Source organism: Epinephelus lanceolatus, chromosome 13 (assembly GCF_041903045.1).
Source record: "Epinephelus lanceolatus isolate andai-2023 chromosome 13, ASM4190304v1, whole genome shotgun sequence".
NCBI classification, from domain to species: domain Eukaryota; kingdom Metazoa; phylum Chordata; class Actinopteri; order Perciformes; family Serranidae; genus Epinephelus; species Epinephelus lanceolatus.
In genome coordinates this window covers 33,398,442-33,423,260 of record NC_135746.1, presented here as the reverse complement: position 1 = coordinate 33,423,260, position 24,819 = coordinate 33,398,442, and the positions used below count along the sequence as shown (strand labels likewise).

At 40.4% G+C, this 24,819-nt stretch overlaps 2 protein-coding genes across 2 annotated transcripts in view; one reads left to right on the top strand and one right to left on the bottom strand.

Annotated features, from left to right (window-relative positions):
* Positions 1-11,034: 11,034 nt before the first annotated feature.
* Positions 11,035-19,010, bottom strand: LOC117271207 (uncharacterized). The gene is made up of 5 exons (XM_033649341.2): positions 18,981-19,010; positions 15,571-18,671; positions 13,229-13,378; positions 12,603-12,683; positions 11,035-11,933 (listed from the first exon to the last, which is right to left on the bottom strand). The coding sequence occupies exons 2-5, from the start codon at positions 18,650-18,652 to the stop codon at positions 11,815-11,817; spliced, it is 3,432 nt and encodes a 1,143-aa protein (XP_033505232.2). The 5' UTR covers positions 18,653-18,671; positions 18,981-19,010; the 3' UTR covers positions 11,035-11,814.
* Positions 19,011-22,330: 3,320 nt separating this feature from the next.
* The window catches only part of vsnl1a (visinin-like 1a), a 49,515-nt gene continuing 47,026 nt past the window's right edge, over positions 22,331-24,819 (top strand). Inside the window, exon 1 of the mRNA XM_033649397.2 lies at positions 22,331-22,679. The gene's annotated coding sequence lies outside the window, so the exon portion shown is untranslated. The remainder of the gene's footprint in view (positions 22,680-24,819) is intronic.

The following is a 24,819-nucleotide window of genomic DNA, read 5'->3' as shown; positions in this document are numbered from 1 at the left end:
TCGGCTTCATTTTTCAGCCCCAGAGGCTGCCACATTGCTCCAAAGCAAGAGCGATGCTGTTGCAGTGCACAAGCATTCACAAGTGCCTATTTTTCAAGGCACAATGGCTGCACCGAGATAAAGTTCACCTTTTGGATCCCATGCATGTTACACGGAACAACTAATCACAGCCAGCAGATATTTTTTCGTTTTCCTGGAGATATCAGTCAAAGTTAAATATGGAGGACAGGTAAATGACTCGTGCAGGGCTTCAGTTATGATCTGTCAGTGCCTGGAATCAGCTCCAAACCCTGGATTTCTGGTGAGTAGGCTGTGATACGGTGCTGGTTATGGTCTCTTAGCATTGTCAGGCGCAACCTGCCTCCACACCCTTGAAAGATGGCACAGAGTAACATCCAATGTCTGACCTCTTGTTTTTCACGCGGTAAAAGACACAGTAATTGTCACCACTCTAAGTGGGTAAAAGCAAGAACAGCTAGAGCAGTCTGGTAAGTTTAGAAAATTACTTCACTTTACTGCAATGTAGCATTTAAAACCATGAACAAACAATACAATAGCATGATATCCTAAGATGATTTCTAGACACGTATCACGATAGCCAAATAATATCAATATATATTGTCCAGCCCTGAGGCAAAGTTTTTATAGCTCATCCTGAGGGGAACAAAAGTGTCAATTCATCAAATATTTAATAACCGAAACCAAACACGTCGAGCTTATTTTGGCTGTAGATGAAGTCAGTGATTCATCAAAATCATTAAGATTCATTGTCTGAGAAGCATCAATATTTTCATGGTAATCTACCAAAAACTTGTCACGATATTTCAGTCTGGACCAGAAACTGCAACTGACACCTCCAGAGACCACCCGTTAGCGCGGCAAAAAAATCCGACAACTGATTTTCTTACATAAATTATGTATTCAATCTGGGTACTGTTATTTCATATTTGTGTCCTGATGAATCCTATTACCATTTATCGCTGCAATGACCTAATGTCCCCAAAGAGTGCATAAGAGTTTGAATTCAGAGCAAATACTATAATTTCCTCTACCACAGGGGCCACAGCAAACAGAGTTAAGTACTGTTCATGGACAAAAAGTCCCAACATCATTGAACAGAAATGAGCAGCATGCCTGGCATATTTATGAGGATGGTGCCAAAACATATCAAAGAGTATCCACTTGGAAAAATAATGCTTCACAGTGTCTGGGGAGAAAAAGCATAAATCTGATTAAACGCTGAAAGAAAATAACATGTCTTCTGTCTTTGTTTGCATGGCTAAGCTTCTGCTGTGCAGCAGTTCCTCACTGCTGAACCAAGTCACAGAACTACAATAAACAGATTAATTGTCATTTGACTGGTACAGTGAAATGGCAGCCATGAAATATTTGATAATTCAGTCTTGGAAATGTTCACAGCAACAGAGCATGAGGTTCAGAAAGCTGGCATATCTGCTTAGAAAAAGCTTCAATTTTCTGTTCAATCCAGTCACAGAACATTCCAGCTTTATGGAGTGGTCTCCTCAGAAGAAGCAAAGCTCATTCCTTTTAAAACATTATAACATTTCCCTGGCATTCAGTCCACAGGAGCTGCTCTTACACAACTCTCCAGGATGCACCTCGACTGCTTTATTTATTAAAAGTGACTTCTCTTTTAATATCATATTATAATTTAATATTAGCGGCTCATTAAAGTAGTTGCTGTTTTTAAACAGATTAACGGCACAAACTGCAGTCATCTAAGATGAGAGAACAAATTCCCCTGCTAGCCCTCTGCAGATTAATGCCCTCTCCCATCATGCCTGTGGGGTTAGCTGAGAGGCAGACAGCGATTAGTCACTGGGTGCGGTGAGTTTATGACAGCCCCTCATTTTCATGTCAGCTCAGTGACTGTGCTTTAACGCTAACACACACTTCTTGTTTAATCAGCCCAATGTGAACAGGTTATAAAATCTGTATTGAGTTTGGAGCCCTTACATGCCAATCAAAGCCTTTCTCAGTCCTCACAAATTCTAATGTATAACAGCATGATTATTTTTGCATTTTGCATATCTGAATAGCAATGTACAGTATTTAGCTGCGAAGCTGAACCCTGGAGACAGCTGGGATACAAAAGGCCAGTGTTCAGAGTGTGGGTGGATTGAAATGGTACTGCAGCATGTACGTAATGAAGTACCATAATGGAATTATGAGAGATTTTGGCACTTGTTAATTCAGGCCATTACTAAATGGCCCCACCTACGTTCTTTTAGCTGATAGGCCCTGGCCCTGATTCAGGCTCCACACACTCAACTGGACTTCGCCTCACTAAAATAACCATCCGCCTCATCGCTCAGCAGCACATTTCACTGATGCCCACAACAGCATTTGATGTTGAGGACCCTAACGATGATTTATGGCATTGCAGGAGCTGTCCTGTCCTGACCTACAAAGCCAAAACACTTTAACTATGAAAAATAATTTCACTCCATCCATCCAAAGCCACCTCTGGGGCCACGGTATATGACTTAATAGCAGGTGTAGCAGTAATTTTACCTGAGGAGAGGGATATCTTAACAGTGGTCACAACCTTTGACATTTAAACCACTTAGTTGCCAGAAGAGACGCGATACTGCAGGTGCTGCTTTAAAAGAGTTTTGGCAGGCGTGGAAAGGTGAAAATATACTTTTGCAGGACTATTGCATTTCCTTCAGATGTAGCCTCTGCAAAGTAACCGATCTCTCTAAAAAATAAATGTTTATGCTTCTTTTTGCAAAATGTGTATATATAAATTCAAAGGAGAAGAAGATGCTTTCATACAGGGCATGGTGGCATTACAATAGGAGAGGGAATCACCACACTCCCCCACGATATAATATTATCACAATATTTGTGTAAGTTTACTTTATATTTGCAATAATAATAATGATGAGCAGGCAGAGGGTTTGGCAGGTAGGTAACAGATGACAGGGTTCCAGAAAACAGGAAGCAGACAGATTACTGACGCTAGAAAGCAAAGGCATGAGGTACATGGGAATAAATGGAACGGGGCCGATATATGAACTGAGAGGCTACTGAGGGAGTTAGGAGCAGGTGAGCAGGTTGGCGGGGAAGGTCAGGTAACTGCAGGGATGATGAGGAAAGAGTGAACAGGTGTGTAGACTGGTGGGGCAGCCAGGTGACAGGAAAAGGAGGGAAAGTCCGAGGGCATCAGGTGGATGAATGGAGAATATGGCTGGAGTGGAGGGACACAGACCCTGTTTAGACCTGGTATTAACATGTATTTTGGGTGATCTGATGACAAGGACAGCTGAGACACATTGCCATTCACACCTGTGTCTATCATGCATCCCCAGCTGACCAACTCGACATACAATGGGTAAGTTATAGCGCATTGGCGTGCTGTCCCTACATCCTGTACCGATGATGTAGACCTTGTGGTAGTCCTCATTGCATCAGAATGCATTAGTGTTTGAGTAACAAAAGATATGTGGACAGATGCGTCCCAGACCACCCTTGGTAAGTGGTTTGAGTGATTGGATCCCAATACGTCCCAATACATGATTGTTCTTTTTAGCGCTGTCCACTTGTGATTGGATTACCCAAAAGGCATGTTAATACCAGGTCTAAACAGGACCGGAGAGACAGACTGTGAAGCCAAAATCCCACAGTGTGACTGTTACTGCGACCACTTTTACAAACCAACTAATCAGAATATGACCTGATGTGACACAGAATACACCGGTTAACTTGCATAATGCCACTGCAAAAAAATATTCACCATTACATTGTCAAGCTACAGGCCTTTATCACCCCAATTCATCTGAATTTATTTTGCAGCTACAGTCTGATACAGATTGTGACCAAGACTTAATAACAGCTATCTTGCAGAGTACTTGTAGAATTATTGCTATAGCACAGTCTGAAATTATGTTGTTTTCACCCATCTGTATGTTTTGGTAAAAATGTTTTGCCACCCAGGGGTGTATCCCACAACTCTTATTTGCTATTGCCTTACTTATCGATCCTTGATTGAACTGTAAGTTGTTTATTATGGATACAATTAAAGAGAGAGAGTAGGAGTCTGTCTGTCAGCAAGAAATACTTTGGATGAGTTACAGAATTTAAAGTTTCCCTGAAATGTTTATCGTAATAAATAATTTCCAGTGTTCAAAAGACACCATAATCATATTCTGGGTTATCAAATAATGAATATACAATCAGACAATCAATTAATAGCCTACAGGTGCAAATAATAAGTAGCCTAAATAACATAAAGGTATTCTGTGCCTCTGAGCAGGACACAGTAAACAGTATAAATACAGAATGCAGGTTATTTATGTGCGAGTGTTTGTTGATCAGAGAAAATACTGATGCTCTGGCAGTAACAAAAATATGTGCCTTTATTGGTATTAGTACAGTGCACATGTGTGCCGACACAAACGCCATTAAAAGTCTCTACAGCTGTTAAAGCTGCCGCCGCCAGAAACGGACGTTGCTTCGAGTGACTCTTCAGAGGAAAAGACGTCTCATTTCTCTAATAACATATTTCGTAGTTTCCTCTGTACTTGCATGATTTCCTGGCATCTCTCCATACAAGGAAAAGATGCAAGTGAGGGAAATGTGGGTGCAACTGAATTTTTTCCATTATGTACACACACTAAACTTGTGTTTAGAGTTCCTATTTACTATATGGTGCATAATATTTACTGGCTGCCATTTTATTTAAGTGCCCAAATTCTGTTAAATTTATCCACTATAGAGTGCTTCTACTTTTACTTACTTTCCTCGAACAATCCCACATTTCATAAATTTAATTTGTGGGTCTTTACATCTGTTAGATAATGATTAAAAATTGCTTGAAATCTAAATGAACTGCTCACTACAGAGTGAACTATTTATACATGTCTTTTTTACAAGGAGTACTGACTGAGCAAAGGACTGATTGCGGACACAGCCCACTGACGCAGTTCACTATTAGTTCAAAGATCACACTAATCTGTTAAATCTTAAGGCACCATATGTTGTTAAGTGTAAACAACAACAAATTCATCTGTGTTTGACTCATTTGTAGAGCAGTGTTGTTGACTTTGCAGAGCTTTAATAAAACCAGCTGTTCTGGTCACCACCTCATCCTAACTCCTCCGTCAGTGACTCTTTAGTTGAGCTACACTCTGTTGTGAGGCAGCAAGGATTCTGTGTAATAGACCGATACTGCTGTTGGTTGGTCTCCTGTCCAGTCAAAGTCAATTTAATTAGAGCTTTTCAGGAACAGGCGAAACAATAATGCAAAGTTGTGTTATAACACTCGACTGTGAAATCCTCTTATTGTCCTTTCTCTCGGCCGGCTACCACTCATTCTACTCCGTACCAAAGCAGAGATTACTGTGTGCGCAGACCTGAGCGAAACAGCACTGGGATATGTTTCGAGTGTTCCCAAATGCTCCACTTTTGAGGCTATTTAGATGTTGGGGCAAAATACATCAAGTGTGATTCAACAACATATAATACCTCCACTGAGCACTATTTTTCTCCCGGTGCACAACAGGCTCTCTGCCAGACCTGCTTTTCAGTGATGTCCCAGCAGATTAATTTTGAAGTGTATCGTGCACTTATGATAAAAATATCCATCAAAGGACATGTGTAGAACCAAAAGAGTTTAGTCCTGCCCACTTTCATGCCATTACAGTCCAGCAGTCAACTCATATATTCCAGTGTGTATTTTTAGTCTGCGAGTCGATCATCTGATTCTGCTACTGTGGCCCAGTGATTGCTATTGATCTGGAAAAGGCAGCAAATACATGCAGGCTTAGATTGTGTATAAGTGTGTGTGTGTGTGTGTGTGTGTGTGTCTGTGTGAGAGAGAGTTAGTACAGTGCTGTAATGTCTGTGAAAGGAAAACTCTTAGCCTGCTTGTTTGCTTTGGAAAGCTGCTTTAGTCGGCTGCAGACAGTTTCATACCACAGCTTCTCCTTTGATAATAACGCTAAGATGCATCAGCGTGTACTGAAACACTGTCAACAATGTAAACAACCTTTTGATACAGACAGATACCTCAGGGCCCCAGTGTGTACTGGATGTAACAGTAGAAAGAAGAAGATAAAGCTGTTGTGTAATCCTCGCACAGGAGAAACAAGCCATTATTTTCACATTTGATATTGACATTTCTTGCTTGTTCGTGTCTTCATTTTCTCTTTATTCACAATCAGCGCGAAGCCTGGGACAAAGAAGATGTAGAAATTCAAAGCCATTTAATAACTGCTCTTGCTAACCGTTGAAATATTGAAAGCATATTGGCTGATACCCATTAATTATCCTCTAGCTTTCCAGTAATAAGCTTTCTAAGTATAGGCCACAGTGGTGCTTCCTACAGAGGAACCATGCAAATGATTCAAGGGGCATAAAGGGAGGAGGAAGTGTGTGTATTCCACATCTTCAAGGTCTCTCCACAAGCACATTAACATTACTTGGACTCTCACGCTGCGATAATGCCCGTCTTCTAGTTCGCCTAATGAAAATAAACAAATGTGTGCATGCCTAATCCCCTTAATTTTGGTGGTGGGGATGAAATTAAAAACACAGGAATGTAAATCACTGCCAGGTTTCATTTCCCTGGATCCCCGGGTTATGCTAGGAGATCATAATTTGTGCTAAGTGAATTATACAGTGAGGCTTTTGTGAAAAGGGGGGAGGAGTAATTTTGTAAGAACTTAAAAGAAAAAAAAGAGATAACTTCTGGCTCCAGTGGAGCCTTTGAAGTCTCTGCGCTGTTTCTAATGCTGTAATGTCTCTTTCATGTTACATAGAGAGGCAGCAGAATCAAGTTCAAGGGAACCTAACATCACATCTGAAGTAGAAGGGAAAAGAAAATTGAGATTCACATCAGTTAAAAAAATGATTTTCACTGCCAACATTATTGCTGGAACATGGACCAGGGTCATCGTTTACATCATAACACATCTCAGCCCAACTGCACATCGTTGCCTTGATAAGCAACAAATGGAAAATAAGAGTTTTACGTACAATAACAAAAACAATCACGCACATCCTTGTATTTTAAGCTAATGACCTGGCTAATCGGATAGCAATTCCAGCCTATCGGTCCACCACTTTGGTCCACACTGAAATATCTCAACAACTATTGGATGGATTGTCATGGGATTTTGTACAAACTGTGATGGTGCTTAATAGTAAATGAAGCCTACTAACACACTACTGTTCTGACACTACACACACTAACACACTAATCTAAGCTAAACATCAACATGTTAGCATTGTTATTGTGAGCACATTAGCATACTAACATTAGCATTTAGCTCAAAGCACCACTACACCTCAGTACAGCCTAAGAGAGCTGCTAGCATGGTCACGTTTTCAATGTCAAGTTATCTTGATTATGAGGTGTTACGTTAACATTTAGCTCTCCCTATTGTGGAACTTTGCCACATGAGGCTCTGCCTTCCGCACGTGTTCCCAACAAGATGCAACCTCCAGGAAAAAAATGAGGCCAACACTTAAGTGCCAAAAACTGCAGTACTCTGAATGTCCACTTTAGGGCTAATTAGCTAATTCCCCATTCATGAAAACTGTATGGAGGCTGAAATTTATATTCACCTGTTTACATTTTATTTGGCTAAGTTATGCATATATAAGGGCGTGGGCACTTTGATTGACAGGCTGTCTGCAAGGCGTCAACGGTCCGTGAGAAAGGAGTTTCCCACAGGGTTTTTTTTTAAAATTCCCAAATTAAATCAGATAACGGATAATGGATAACGATTCGTTTTCCGTTTTTCTTTTCTTTATTATCAAATAAAAAATGGGAGACGGATCGTTTTTTTCCTTTTTCCTTTGGTCATTTCAAAACAAAAAACGGATAATGGTTGGTTTTCCGTGTTTCAATTTGTTATTTCGAAATGAAAAATGAATGGCCGCGAAGTACACGGACTGTCAACACAGTCTATGAGTCAGCTCCACCCTCTCATCAAAATGTGGTCACTTCTGGCTCCAAAAAACCAAGATGGCCCAAAAGTGCCAAACTTGAAGCTTCATAATGGCAGTTATGAAACCAATGGGTGATGTCAAACTGGCTACGTCCATTACTGCAACACTTTCCATTTCAGTCCCTCATTTAATGTGTTTCTAATTAATCAGAGACACATTACATTGTGTAAAAATTAAAATATTCATAAATGGGACTGTGTGAAGGTCAAGAGAGTTAAAAATAATTGAAAGCCTCAAGAACATTTTATGAGGTAAAGACATTTTTTATTTCATAGTAATAACTAATAATAAAATTCTATAAATATAAAAAGTTTAGAAAACAATCATATAGGCAGTCTCTTAAAAGACCGACTTACAAACTGAGTTATTATGAACTGTATTGTGTTCCAAATTCACCAAAGTCTATTTTCAAATGTACCTTCAGTATTTAGGCCAAGTGCATTTTTAGAGGAGAACAGACTTCCTAATGATAATAGTCTGGTTCATTAACTTGTAAAACTGTCTGGAATTCATTTCCCACCCTCGTGTGGGAATGCCTTGTCATGCTTTAATTTTGAAATGTGACAATTATGTAAGAATAGTGCATAGGTGACACACTCCACTGCACTTCAAGTGAAGTGTAACTAAAACCAAAAGATTTCTGGCCTGTGTGTAATCAGTGAGAAATATCAAGATATCAAATGCTGCTCCAGTAACTGCAGATGTAAACTTGATCTTGTTAAAGACAATGACTGGAACATTAAGTTGTTAGAATAATAGATATTGTTGTAGGGATAAAAAAACGGTAGGAAATATATCCATATCCATGTGATGATTAAGCCCTGCAATAAAATCAGCAAACAAACTGGGCAAATACCGCTCAGACACAACTAGTGCTAACAAAGTCATTATCAACTGGAAAAAAAACTAATTCAACTCCCTCAGCCTTCACAGACTGTGCCTGATTAAAAAGGCAGATTGAATGTGTAGCGTCTGAATCCAATTATTTTTGGAAAGCCATACCGTGGCATTGTTTCTTTTTGATTTTCACTTGCCTGTCTGCCAGCTGAGGCACCTTGCTCATTGATACAAAATGCTCCCCCAAAAAACTGTTATATTTACTAAAATAAAATCCTACCATTTTGATTCAGAGATGTGATCAGGACATGAAAAATGAGTCCTGAAAAACATCCGTGAATACAACAATGGTCAGATTGCTTTGATGAAATACACTGAGGGGGACTCCTGCTAACAAAAAGGGAACAATTGGAGCTAGATTTAAGAGAAAAATCATAATTACAGTTTATACAACAAACTGTGTGATGTAATTTCTAGTTTATCTAATGTGTGCCTTTGCAAAGAGGAAGTCAAGGCCAAGTTTCAGATCACAAAATACTTAGAAGGGCCTCAGTTTGTTTTATCTTCTGTTTTTAATTTCTTGAACAATGCTGCATTGACTAGCACACAAAGAAGAAAAGAAAGCACTGACAACACAGCTATAGTAATAATTTAAACAGGTGTGGTCAGGTTGTCATTTTTTCCTCGCTACTGCTCACTGGATCTGTCTCCAACATGCACTATATGTTCCGCAGCCTGACTGAAGAATAAAAACAAACCTATTCGCTTCACATATAGAGAGCTGAGGGTGACAGGTAAACAAACCCAAACAGCTCTCTTCATATCATTCATCGTTATAACTTGAGCTGAGGTGTCCCTTCTGCCTGCAACCACTACGACAAGCACTGTTATGATCAGCTCAGTATCTCTCTACCTGTTGTAATTGGAAACTTCATTTAAAGTCCCCCTCCAGACATGTCTTAAATACTGCTCAACATAGTTTTCCCACATAATAGTAAAAAAACAACAACAAAAAAAACAAAACTCTGACAAGGAGCTGGAAGCAGAGCTACCTTTTCTCTCTAATTGAGAAGTTCTGGATCTGGCCTTCGACCTGCCCACCATGATAAGTTCTGCTTTTGCTTTCCTCTGTGATGCTCGTGCTAGGTTGACCAGTCAAAGAGCAGTGTGCATCAAAATGACTGATGTTAGGGTCAGAAGAAACATCAGACATGTTTGCTGTCAAAACTTTCACTATGCTAATGCTAACTCTGCTCTCTGTACTGACAAGTCCACTTTGCACTGATTTTCAGGCCAGTGTTCTGTCAAAGTCTGTTTCCCCGCCGATATGTGTCCTTTATCAGACAGCGATTGGTTTTCATATTAGTGACTAGTCTAGTTTGCCCGGTGTGCCGATTTGTGAATCCCAGGATTGTAAAGGAATGGCCGGCCTTACTCTGCCTTGCTGTGCCTAACCCTAACCCGAACCAATCTCACTCCTCTTGCCTAAACCTAACCAATCCAACCAACGAAGGTAATGGTTACTAGCCAATCACAAGGAGAGTAGGGCGGGTCATTCCTTTATTTTCCTGGGATTCGCTAATTTGTACCTGGTGTATGTTAGAATCTCAGACTTTAGGAGAAATGCACAGACATCGACCCCTTCAGTAGAGGAATGTGATAACACCTCTCAAGCGTTAAATTTGCAGAGATACAAGTTAGTATAGTCAAGGTCAGACACATTTAGGGGACATAAACAGAAGACAAACAATGGAGGGGGCCTATAAGCATTTAGTGCTTTTTTAGAAGAGTTTAAAGATATGGTGGTACTAATTTGTAATCTGTTTATTAATATGTATTGTTATGTTGTGTTCAGGTAGTATGGCAAGATGTTACTAAAACTGAAATGTGTTCTTCTGTCACAGTAAAGAGTGCATTCAGCTGACCAACTTATGAGTTGAAACAAACAGTAAGTTTTTCTGTAGATTTTCAATCACAGCTGAAAAACAAACTAGACAGAGACAAATGTTGAGCATCACCGCTTCTCCTAAGTGATGGAACAACATCAAAAACTGAATAAACTCCACTTGTTTGTCAAAATAACAAGCTTGGATCTATGTTTTGCCTAAAGGTAGAGCCACGCATGCTATATAGATGAAAAAACACATTTTAGATGCATTTGTATTATTTAATAAAATAGTGAACAACAGGCTATTTTGAAATTCAACTCCAGCTAACCTCCCACAGAACTGCTCAAGGATATGTTGCATACAGTACACGTGAACCCATTTAATGGTTAAAACAGAGCACAGCAGTAACAGAGCATACTCAGCTGATTTACCCTGACTGAATACACCCACACATAACAGGAACAAGCAGCGCACTGTATTAATACACCTACAGTGAAACACATCGAACCAATTACACGTAACAAACCTATAAGAAGTGGATGTATTTTAAACAATATATTTATGCAGCAATGTTTAAAACTAGTTCATATAAATATTAACTTTTAGGTAGTATATAAATAAGACCAACAAGGATGTAAACATTTTTAAAACCCAAATGCAAATGAATGAATAAATATATAAATAGATAGAAACATAAATACTGGGGATGATATTCTTAAAACTAGAATATCTTTCCAGCAGGGAACATGTGGCCAGGAAGCAGGTTTTCATTTGTCAATAAATACTGTCAGGGTGTTCTTTAGCAAGGCATTTACTCCCTAGCTGCTGCAGCAGGCTATGATTTTATGGGAACCCCAAATGAGAGGATGCATGTAAATTTGTAAATGCGACAGGGCATTGAATTTGTGGATTCAGCCTTCCCTCGATAAAGAGGCAGTAAAAATGTACAGGAACCACAACCACTTGCCAAAAACCAAGAGTTTTTAGCACAAGAGAAGCATTAGCCGTATATTGTGAATCAGAAAATAACATCTCAGTTGTTGAACATGGCAACAAAGAAAAGCTTCATTAACACTCCTGCCTGTCACCTTCACTGCATTTCTGATGTTCATCTGTATGGGTGGGGGCGGTGTAGGTGTTTGGTCTTAGCTCTCTTTGAGAGTCCAACCCGGATCGGTCGTGTGCATGTCCTCAGAGGCTCCAGTCTCCTGGGTTGCTCCAGCTGTCCTGTACACACACAAAAAAACACTAAGATATAACAGCACAGTATGTACCAGTTCTGCATGCCTGGCAGCATCGAAACCTCCATCCTCTACATGGTGCATCGGATATGTGTTTGTTCAGGCCTAAAGCTCCGCAGAACATTTTGGCTTTTGTTTCCTCCTAATGGTTGCAAAGAAAAATAGACACACTGCTTTTCCTGATGCTTTCAGCTTTCTTACCAAAGCTGACAAGATAAACATAGTGCTTCTCAATGTGCAGAGACAGTAGCCATGCTATTAGACTGATTTATTCCCTCAAACTGACAAGGTGAACACATTGCATCTTCAGGTAGGCAGCTTGTTAGACTCACTCACCTCTTAAATATTCAGGGGCCAGCTCACTTAACTCCCAGCAGACACACTTGGGTTCATAATGCAGTGGAGACCAGCTCCTATGCTCACTCTGTTCATACCTTTTTGTTTATTCAATTTGTTCTATGTCACTATATAATAACAAATAAAGCCAAAATGATATACAATTACTGATCCATGCCATTGTGCACCAATTAAGACAATATGTGTCCCTTCTTTCAGTCTTGAAACAAATGTGACTCTTGTTCCAAAATCCACATTTAATCAATAAAATGCTCAGGGGTTTTTCAGTCTTTGTCTGCCACCACGATACGAAACTCACTGAGGCTCAGGTGTTCCAAGAATGGTTGACACGCAAAGGACGGAGACCACATTTTCCTCTTCTGATCCATCTCCCGGGGCTCTGAAAGGAACATATTGACAGTCAGAGACAGTCAGGAGGGACCGGCTAATTCTGTCTTATTTGTTGTGCTGTTTACCCTTAAACAATGTTTTTGCATTCATGGCTGTGTTATCGTTCCACTGCAGCTTACTGAGGAAGGGAAATGAATATTTGAACATTCGTGACAGGAAGCTGTGTCAATTTGAAAAGACAAATCAATAAAAGTAATTGTGATTCCCCAGTGAATTAACCTAGCTGGCCTTTTCAAGTCTATCACCCAACACTGTGGAAAAACATGAAACCATGAAACACTGAAAATAATGGAATAAAAGCACAGTTAACTGTAATTAAACAATTTCCGTGTAATGCTTTTTTCCCCAGATTCATCATTTTTTTGTAAAAAAAAAAAAAAAAGCAAACCACTATTTTACTCAAAATTTAATTTCACCCTTGTTATAAACACTAATTACTGAGACACTTGATGATAATTGATTCTTTTGAAGATAGAATACAAGTTTTGTTTTTTGTTTTTGTTTTTTGTCTTTTTTTAGAAAAAGAAAATAAACCTTTGTGTTGTTCCTCTGCAGTGTACATGGATGTTTCTTGGCACAGCTGGCTGCCAAGGGGCACCTCCTGCTCGCCGTCACCGCTGCCAGAAGTGAAAGAAACCACTGGATCACCTCCACACATTTCCAGGCTGTGGTCTTCATTGGCATCTAAACAACAGACATGCAACACACAGTGCGATCAGAATGTTTTAGGACACAGCTGTGGTTTCATGTTTTTCTAGCATCAGTGTTTGAACAAAGTCACCGTGTCAATAAAAAGGATTAAAAAACTTTAAGTCTGTTTTTAAGTCTCATGGTCATATTATACAAGACTGAGTCTAGTGGTCGTCCTCGATTTAATTACCTAACTTTAGCTTATCAATGCTTTTACACAGTGTTGTATATTGAATCTAATTATGGGAGCTTGAATTTTCACTTCACTTCATCAGAAAAGTCAAAAGGAAGTGGTTCCATTTATAAACGCTATAAGTCACAACTTCTATTACCTCAATTGTTTTTCAATATAAGGAAATTTAACAGAAAATATAGACAGAATTTTTAAAAATGCCCTTGTTTCCTTGGCAGCATGGTGTCGAGATACAGTAGTTTACATAGCTCAGATGGTTAAAAGAACAGTTAGTACATTATGGAGAACACGCTTATTCACTTTCTTGCCGAGAGTTAGATGAAAAGATCGATACCATCTGTTTGCTAGAAATGAGGCTAGGGCCAGCAGCTGATTAGCTTTTTGTAGTATTGACACTGAAAGCTGAAGGAAACAGCTCAACTGGGTCTGTCCAAACTGGAGAAAAAACTGCTCATGAACACGTCTTGAAGCTGGGATAAATCACACACAAGACTTCAAATGCTATTTTGTGGGGGCTTTATTGTCTTCCCAATTTATTCTTTCTTATCTGTGAAATAACGGTTAATAAAAGCTTTATCTCCACTGAAGGATGGGGCATGCATCTACGCAGAGCCTACACCCAAAGTACAGCCTCAGTTCAGTGCAAAAGTATATATATCTGGCTTTGACTTCACTAATTACTGTAACACATTGTTTAATTTGAACAAAAGCCAAAGAGTTATGGGGGGGTTTATTGCTGGAATATTTCATTGCTGGAATATTTCTGGACTCTTGTTGTGACCATCAGGGTTGCCACGCTACCAGAGGAGACTGGCAAATTATTGTTTTTGCTGACATAACTATTTCAGTTTCAGTATCTTTTGCACTGTGCATTTGGATACACACACAAAGGAAGTCTTTGATGTGAATGTGAGTGTGAACAGTTGTCTGTCTGGTGTGTCAGCCCTGTCATAGTCTGACAACCTATCCAGGGTGTACCCCGCTTCTCGCCCAATGTCAGCAGGGAGAGGCTCCAGCCCCTCTGTGACTCGGATTAGGTTAAGCGATTAAGGATAATGAATTAAATGAATAAACTATCTGTGGTAACAAACCTAAATGTGAAATCTTTGCAGTACTACTACAGCATATTCTATGATGTGATTATTGTTTGGATGGCGATACAACACTCAGTAGTCGGGCAGTGACCATAACCATCATTGCAATACCACGATCACCTGATGCTACCGCAGTGATGAGGTCATCCTTGTCATCGCTGCTTTTTGTTTTGGAGCTGATATAATAAATGAATTGAAGAATGCACTACTTTGGCTCTGTCTGCAGTCACCACTCTGCAGCCTTGCTCAATTCACGCCCACGGCTAATTTGTTACACGTCACGAGATATAATTTGGTTTGTAACAAAAAACAAAAAAACAAAAAACAGTCTCTTTTACTGAAGTTGCAAAAACAGTGTTTCTGCAGGTAACATTCTGCCATTAATTACTGCAGTTACTGGGTGTAACCTCAGTTGTATGAGTAGAAGAACTGCAAGGAAAGGAAGAGGGAGAGAGACTACTCCTGGATGCAGGTGAGTGATATGATATGATCAGATCATCATAGCTTATAAAAATGCAGAGCAGTGATGATACAGGCATGTAGGCACTGATGGTAAACTGCCAAACCACAGTGATACGTTGCTTTTTCACTGCTGTAAGATAAAATCCCTACCGTCACATTGCTCGTCAGCAGCACTAAGAATAAAATGTCCTTTAGCATATTATTACTTTAATATGACCTTCGTTATGAACAGAAAGGTTTCTGAGGTGGACATACTGTTCATAGTGATAGTACGCAGAGTAAACATGAATCTTACAGTAACATCTGTGAAAGAAATATTGCTAGTTAATCAGGATGGTCAAGGGAATGTTTCTAATGGTGCTTACTGTGGTATCTGAACCTCAATTACTTCATGTGACTGAATTCATAAAAGCAGAGTTGTGTTGTTTGCAGTTTACCTGATGATGGGCGTCCCAGTTCTGGGCTGCTGAAATGTTCTTTGCAGTTTGTAGTGTTGCCCTCCAAAGCTTCAATTATACTACTAAATCGCTCAGGTGACGATGCTCTACTGTCGCTTGCAAAATCATTTCTACTGATATCAAAAAACAAGTTCAGCTCTTTCAAGACCATGTCAAATTGTTTTTTCATCTCAAACTCTGGGCTGTCGTTCACATCAGAGGCTGGTCCGTTGCTCTTAGAGGAAACAGTGGAGGACATCGACTTTGGGTTTAAGTTACCCTGGAAGCACTCAGAAGAATTATAAGATGATTCACAGTTAGGCTGTAGCTCTGGCTGTCCAAGAGCAAGAACATTTGCTGCTAAGATAAAGTTGGGGAGTTCATTACAACTGGTATCGCTGCTTAGAAATCCCTTAGCCATGTTCTCAGTGTGACACTCAAATCTTTCTACCTCCTCTTCCTCCTCCTCTTCTGGTACCTTGTTGTGCTCATTGCTCTCTGCCTCTGGCATGCAGTCGTAAACTTGTCGCTGGGGTGATTTCAAAAGCTGCCCGGGCAGGCTGGTGAGGAGAGGGCTGTTGCTAAGGCCAGCATCATCATCATCTAGTGTGAGCTGGATCCTTTCAAACGTGTCAAACCCCCTCGGCACACTGTTGTTAAAAGTGAAGGCAGATGGCACTGGGGAAAATCTGTCATTACAGTTAAGGGCTGTGGGTTTGTCAGCATTTTGTGAATGGAGTAATTCATGTGGGCCAGGCACAACTGCATCACTTGTTGGGGGAAACGTGACAGCCAAAAGGTCATCTTTATTTTCAGCCATGAATGTCTCGGCTCTGTGGTGGCAATCGGAGAAACAACTGAGTTTGTTTTCTTGTTCATGTTGACCTAGTACAGTTGATTTGTGGCCACTTCTACACATGTTGCCCTCTGAACATTCACTGATGGATTCCTCAGTCATGTCTCCTTTCTGTTGACTTTGTGGCTGATGATCATCCTCAGATTTCACTAATATCTCAGAGTTACCATGCACATCCATTTCTTCTTCACCACCTGCCTCTTCTTTTCTTTCCTTCTCCTCTGTTGTCCCTTCCTTTATTGAAATAACAGCATTGTATGAGTCATCAGACAAGCATTCAAGGTTAATCTCCAATTCATCATCTCTATGTGATAATTTGTCACAATCACCAGTTGATATTTCAGTTGCATCTTCTGTGTGTTTTTGATTTTGTGGTGGCAGTTTTTCCTCTGAGTCTGACAAGTTTTCTAATTTCCCATGTTCATCAGCTCCTATTTCTTCTTCAGAACTTGTCATTTCTTCTCTTTCTCTTATCTCAGTTGCCCCTGCAATTCTGGCAATTTCAGTCTGTAAATATTCAACTTCCTGCATCTCCGGGTGGTTAGGACTGACAGGAAAGCAGCCAGACTGATCCTGCTCTTTCAACTCATGTCCCACAGTATCATGGCTTTCTTGTCTTCCATCCCCTGCAGGAGAAGGCTTTGCTAGCCTGCATGGACTACTGCTGAGACTGGATCTCCAATGACAGCTGCCTTTGTTGCCAGTCTTGTTGTGTGTTTCGTTAGTGGTGACGGAACAAGCCTGTGGCTCTGTGTGTGACTGCCATGACTCCTCTTTTTCATCTTTGCACTGCTCTGTTTTGCTTTGGTGATTAAACCGTCCGGTCTGGTCAGGAACTGAAACCTCCTGTGATAGCCGGACGTCAGAACAGAGTGGCAGAGGTGTTTCCATCTCGGAGACTTTTACTGATGGAGATAATTCTACACCTGCAGTGCTCTCTGAGTTACGGTGGTTCTCTTCAGCCTTCCTGTCAGTTTCACTCCACATTGCAGGGTCAATTACACTGAAAGGGCTCGCATCATTATCTCCTTCAGCAGGCGCTTGACTGATTCTTGCAGGCATCGGAGGCTCTGTTGTGTGATCAGCCGTTTCACTCGGAGCTGTGGCTATCATCTTGCCAGCAGCATGCTCTCCTTTTGCCCCATAGAAGCCGTCAGCTTCGAGACTCCCGCTTTTCATTGCAATATTTCTGGCCAATACCACATCATGAGAAACAATTGATCCCTCAACGCATTCAGCAGCAGACGAGATGAAGCTTTTGCTCATCTCATTCTCATTGACTTGGCCTTTTGTTTCCCCATCACAGACAGCAACATTTTCATTTTCACAAATCTGTAATTCCTCATTTTTTACACCTTCTGCCAAGTTCCCAGAGGGTTGCTCTTCAGGGTTTGAGTGGAATGATTTATAGTCTACATAATCTGTGGAACATATGAGATTGTTACCCTCTTCCTTGCTGAAAAGGGTATTCTCACAAAATCCATCCTTCTCTTTCCTCTGATTACTCTCTTCAACTTCTGCAGATTGGACGAATGTATTGCAGAAACCTGTGTCACATAGTGCATCTTCATAAGTGCAATCAGGCTGACATCTGACCCCCTCATCACCTGAACTAAGGATGAATGGTTCGATTTGACTGACACTATTTTGCACCTGTCTCCTATCCTCCTCATTTCCAGCAGGAAGACTGTAACCAACAGGGGGCTTGTCTTCAAGTGATTTTCCAGGCTGTTTGCAATCAGAGTGACTGGACGTGTCAGCGCTGGCGTCTTTTGAAGTGTGAGACTCTGCTAGTGCCCCACCTGCATCATCTACTGGGTATGAGCTGTGTTCATCAGTTGCAGTAACTGGAGGCTGCTCATCTTTCACCAGAGGTAGAAAGCATCTCTCAGCACCGATAAAACAGACTTGAGATGATCCTGTGTGTTCATTGTCAATGTGTGACGCATTTAGCTTAGTAACAGAGGTGACAATTAATTTACTGTCTTGCAGTTGCTCATGAGGTTTTTCATCTTCAGTATTCTCACGTTCCTTCTTCATCAAGGCACTGGTTGATGATGGGGAGTCAATGGTTTTCTGAGATGTCAAAAGCTCTGGGAAGTCAAACCTGCTCTGCCCACTGTGGTTGTTTGTCATTGTGTAATCCATCCTTGGTCGCTTGGGGGAGAGTGGCGAGGTAAGCTCTCTCTCAGTTAGCCAACTGATCTCTTCTGTGATTTTATCCATTTTCTCCAATCTACTAAACCTGAAATAGAAACAGCTCAAGTGTGAACACTGCATCTGAAAGCCACACTGCTCAGATCAATAAGTGTCACTCCATCAAAAGAATGCAATCATGCCAAGAATGTTTCTGAGCATAGCTTACTTTTGGTAGATAACATTCCTAGTAAAAAGGATTTCACATTTACAAAAAACTCATCATTGAAAGACTCAATCTCATGATTCAAAATACTGGACTACTACGTATAGTACCATACTAACTACAGTCTATATATCCATCTGCATTACCACAATAACCCATGTGCTCTGTTGTAAAAGAGTTACAGTAACTCACCTTGTACCAGGCCTGCACTTCAGAACACATGGAAGTAATCCCACAGCAGGTCTCTGAAGAGAATATAGGAGACAACAACATAATATTCAGTGAGTGGATTTTCTATACCAGAACAGATTGTTACACAGCATGATGCTGATTCACTGTACAGAATACAGATATGGCAATGGCTGTAGCACTGTCACTGTTCTGTTGCTTCCCTATTTTAACACCCCGTGGAACTGCTGTGCATCAGTTTCTGACAGTGCTAGCTTTGTTACAATGCACACGATAGGTCATTTTCACGTCAAAAATATTTACTTTTTACTGGTTTTAGTAGTAAGGAAAGCACTGCTGTTACTGATAACATTAACGATGGCTCTGCTGTCCCAGTAAGCCATGACACTTTGACAGTGTGCCATCATGCACAATACCTGAAATCAAAGCAGCTAAATGGTATTCAGCCACTATTAATCAATAGTTAATTTACATTTGTGCTTTTCCTACTCTGACATGTCTAAATGTTTTCTATGAAAAAGACCTATGTCTCACCAACCCACACTAATTGTTAGAGGAATTTTAGGACACCAAAATGCAATTATCAATCATGTGATGTGTCTGTTACCTTGCAGATCAACCTGTCACACATAAGCATGTTTATAAATGTTCAAACACTGTATTTTGTATTTACAATATGAGATTCGCAGGGCTATGAAAACTCAAGCATTTTACAGTACAACATAACATGTCGAAATCAATTTCAAAATTAATTTCCAAAATAAGAGTCAAGTTAGGGATCTGCTTTTTGCAGATGATGTTATTCTGTTGGCTTCATCACACTGTGACCTCCAGCACGCACTGGGGCGGTTTACAGCCCACAGAGTGTGAAGCGGTCGGGCGAGAGACAGTACCTCGAAGTCTGTGGCCATGGTTCTTTCCCGGAATTGATTGCTCCCTTTGGGTTGGGAGAGCATTACTGCCCCAGCAAGGGAGTTCAAGAGTCTCGGGGTCTTGTTCACAAGAGTAAACTGAAGCATGAGATGGATAGGCGGTTTGGTGCAGCATCAGCAGTGATGCAGGTGCTATATCACAACCCTCACCTATGGTCATGAGCTTTCGGTAGTGCTTGAAAGAATGAGATTGCAAATACAAGCAGCCAACATGAGTTTCCTCTGTAGGGTGACTGGGCTCAGCCTTAGAGATGGGGTGAGGAGCTTAGGAGGGAGCTCATCTGGAGCGAGTTCAGAGTAGAGCTGCTGCTTCTTTGCATCAAAAGGGGCCAGTTAAAGTGGTTTGGGCATCTGATCAGGATCCTCCTTGGCACATCCAACTGGTAGGACACTCTGACCCAGAACACAGTGGAGGTATTATACATCTCATCTGGCCAGGAAACACCTCGGGATTCCCTAGGAGACGCTGCGGAGAGGGATGTCTGGAGTACTTTGCTCAGCCTGCTGCCCCCACGACCTGGCTCCAGATAAGCCGCATAAAAATGGATGGATGGTGTTTAAAGGTTTGCTTATGCTATCTGTTTTAAATTGTAACTGAATAATACATAATAATTGGAAATGAAAGAATATTACACCCAAAACAACACCCAACAATATCTAGGCTTTGTAGCAAACTAGAGTTTAAATATACACATATATTTTCCCCAGAACTTTATTGAATACATTTAATACATGGAATATGAACATCCCAGATTTTCATCATGAAAGTTATGGAAAAATATATTTCATAATACTAAATGTAAAAATGTAAAAATATGTCAAAATAAATTCAATTGCACAGAAAGAAATAAAATGTAGGGAAAAGAAAGAAACTTGAAAAAAAAACTCAGGGTCTGCTGAGCAAATGGGAAAACAACTGAAATGTCTAAATAATCTCATAGTTTTTGCCAGTTTCATCAGTAGAACAGTATGTTTTTCAATCAGTATCGTTAAAAATATAAAAGGAGTGTAGTCTTTTAAGCCAAATCTTTTTATGTATATAATATTTTGCTTAAATAATAATAAGTTAATTATGTAGGCTACATTACATTAGAAATTAACAGAGTAATATACTGTCATAAGTTTGACATTTTTGGAAAGGTTCCTCTATTACACAAACAAAAATAAATGGAAAATGGAAAAAACCCTGCAAAACATATTACATCGTTTTCCCCCTCACAATATATATATATATATATATATATATATATATATATATATATATATATATATGTATGTATATGTATATACACATATCTATTAGGTATATTATATTTACATGATGGCTTTGGCCAGTGAGCTAACCGTAACAACATAACAAATGGCTAAAACACAAAACAATGTTACCTGCTATGTCAGAATTGCATGAATTTACAGTTTTGCACTATAATTACCTAGTTATTATAACTTCAACCGGCACCTCGCTGCTTACAGTATGTTAAATGTAAAGACTTTGAAAAATTAATGTTAGCAATGTAGCTAGCGATTTGCTAGCTTAGTGTTACCAGTGAAAAATATATCATAAGCAAACCTTTTACACTTCAATGCTAATTTCAGACACTGACTTTGACATTTGCTTACATTTTAAACTTGTAAAATATTCAACTTCTTTATCTGGCTATTAGTTTCTCCAAAGTTACTCACCTTTAAATTAGTTTAGCATTAAGACTAGCACACTTAGCCAGTTTACTGGGTTTGTCAAGTGCTCGCGCTTGTTAGCTAACGTTAGCTAATGGTAACGTCACTGTCCTGTTCCTGTTAGCCTGCAGGCGGTGCCAAACTACAGCTGTTGAACAAAGCAGGGGAGTTCCCTTCACGTTAGCTTGCTAACGCACGTTAAGTCTCAACTTAAACAGAATAGAGAAATACTTAGTTGTGTTTCTAGCGCTGGAAGGCACGATGAGGTCGGTTAGGAAAAAGCTATACAGTAATCTCAAATATGAGCTAGCGGTTAGCTAGCTTTGTATTCCAGTTGTGAAAGATAGCAAAAGCAAACTCTCTGTACTCATTAACAAAAAGCATTGAAATTTGCTGACATTTGAGACACGATGTATTTTTGTATTTTTCAGCAATTACTAATTACTCACAAGTTACTCACCTTCAAAATTAATTAAGCATTTAGGCTAGCATACCTAGCTAGGTTACTCGCTGGTCTAACGTTAGCTAATGCTACTGACGTTCTCTTGGTTTCCTGTCAACAGACTGTGGATTTGCGTCTCAGCTTTAACGAGTTAAAAAATACTTAGTTGGCTCTGTGTCGAACACCGTAAGTCACAGTGAGGTCAGTCTACAAACAGCTTAATTTTAATGTGGAACATGTAAAATTGTATTCATTATGTCTTGGTGCTCTCATTCTCGTTCTTCGCAACATTCTGCTACAATGCTCAGCCACTGGGAGCGAGAGAGACAGACACGCATTGCTCCTCTCTTCCCCTCTCAGTATCTGTCTCCTCCTCTCAGTACATCAGCAGCAGTGTGTGTTCAGCAGCATCATCCTACGGACCCGCACCGCTTACTTTCAGTCGAGGCTGACTTCTCTCCCGCACAAAATAAAATAAAAACGCAGCAGAGTAAAACAAAACGACAGAAACATCACGCTACTGAGGTTAGTGGCTCGACAGAAGAGCAGTATCAGACCTTTGAATCGCCTGTTTTCTCCGTCCTCGCAGGTTTTTTGGACCACTCCACACACCACACCGGACTTCTCCCGTTGACTCTGCACTCTCGCAAGGTAGGAAGGATGCTCTATGTGACAGGTTGACAGATCTGTTTAATGCATGCAGGAAACTACATGTTTTTTGCACATTGACCTGCATGACACAGCCTGGTGCGTCATCCTTGTGGTTTCATAAGACTAATTTGCGAATTTGTTGGCGGGTTGAATCCATATTAATGATACACAAATTACAATAACGACACATATAATTAACCAGTATAGTCTCAGTAGCTGCTGCAACGATTCCTGATCCTTCTTGCACGCTTTGTACGTAAACCCGCCACTTGTCAGCATTAGATAAACATGGTTGTTCCTTGCTAGGATTTACTCTGACTGCCTACACAAACACACACACTCACACACATACCAGGCTTTAGATTCAACAGCAAAAGTGTAAAGACAGAGACAAATTGGCATTGGTGACGGCTGGTTTAATGCAGTCTTCCCGATTATTGCAGACAGTGTGAATTTTGACGACTATAATTGTGACTTTGCGTGGGATGTCTGTGCTTTGCACGACGTGGCACGATGTGGTGTGATGTACTCTGATGTAGTTTTGGCACTGGTGCTGATGTTGAAAGGGTGTGTGTGTGTGTGTGTGTGTGTGTGTGTGTGTGTGCAGGATGAAGGTGGGGGTGTGGTGTGTCTCCTTAGCCCACATCATCCTCACAATGAGGCTACTTTTTGCAAATCAATGCAGGCATGACCACATCCAATACCCTCTCCTCTTCTGCACACACACGCACACACACACACACACACACACACACACACACACACTCAAACACACACACATCGATTCAATAAGAGCAGTAGGATTACAGAGAAATCTACCAGATTCACCCAAATCAAACCCATAAACTGCATTGTTCCCATCTTGTGTCGCCTCTCTTGGCTAGGGCTCTGCCTCCCTCTCAAGGTCATCCCCTGTTGGCAAATAATGGCAAAGGGACAGTGTTTCATATTAGCTTGCACCGCCTGGCTCGGGGGCAGGTCTGCTGGTTGTTACAGGACTGTAAAATCTGTGTCAGTCCACACCTGTTTGCTGATGTGTAACTACAGCTATGATTTATTTCCTTTCTGGCTCTGATGAGGCCCCAGTGGACTAGAAGACAAAGGGTAATGACTCAGGTTTGGAGTCAGCATGGTGCTCTGCTCTGCATTGCACTGCAGACTGACCCACAGTGTTTTGTCCCAGACTCGGCCCCTCTCATTTCTCCAGCTAAAATAAAGCACTGACATTTGCAGATTATGCACCGTGCTCTCTGTTTTTTTTCTTGAAGATGTGAGTAACTGGTGAAAACCATTACCGTGCATAGAATTAAGAGCTAACAAGGGGGTGGGGTGTGTTCAGTGTTATGTGCTAACAAGAGTGTCACGCTTCTGAATCTGTCTCACATCACACCATGATTATTTTCTCGGATTTATCCTTTTTACTGCGGCTCTTTTCTTCCTTCATATTTTGCTGCTAATGCACTTTTCTCCTGTGTTCATCTGTAAGAGAGACAGTGAAAATGTAACTGAGTGAGCTGGAGAATGCAGAAGGAATTTCATCATTATCACATTTGCAGACTGCTGACTATCAAGCGATTGCTGAGTGGAGAAATTTTTTCCAGTTATCTAACATTTAAAGATAGTTTCTCATTTATTATTGCAGTGCAAGATTGATGGTGAACATTAACATGATAGATGAAACAGTCACGAGGCTCATACATGGCACTGAAAATTGACTGGAGGTGTTGATATGAGAATGAAAAGTATGGATGACAGAGCATACATTCCTGGTACACGGCAAAACTGCAGTTGAATGTGTATTTTCTTTGTGACAATCAAATAACTCAGAACTGTGAAAACAGACACAGAATGAAGGTCTTTCAAAAGTATATGCATAGGAAGATGATGTTTTGAAAGTGCTCCACTATACCATGTTGTCACTCGCGTCACGTTAAAGGTAGTGCAGTTGCAGATTTTATGTAAAATGAGCTGAGGGGGTGGTATTAACATATGTGTTAGTTTACCATTTTGAACACCATAAATTCAACACTGAAGATACGTTCATTCACAAGGAGTAAAGTAATTGCATCTTATCGTATAAGCTACTTTTATTGATGAGACCCAGGTATAATACTGTGTGATATGAAGAAATAGCTCAAAG

Bases quoted from the DNA above. Each gene is read 5' to 3' on its own strand.
- LOC117271207 (XM_033649341.2), bottom strand. From the start codon at position 18,652: ATGGATAAAATCACAGAAGAGATCAGTTGGCTAACTGAGAGAGAGCTT. The intron at 12,684-13,228 runs GTTTATTTTCTT...TGTTCCTTTCAG, and splicing joins TGCAGAGGAACAACACAAAG to AGCCCCGGGAGATGGATCAG. The intron at 11,934-12,602 runs GTGAGTTTCGTA...GTGTGTGTACAG, and splicing joins CTTGGAACACCTGAGCCTCA to GACAGCTGGAGCAACCCAGG.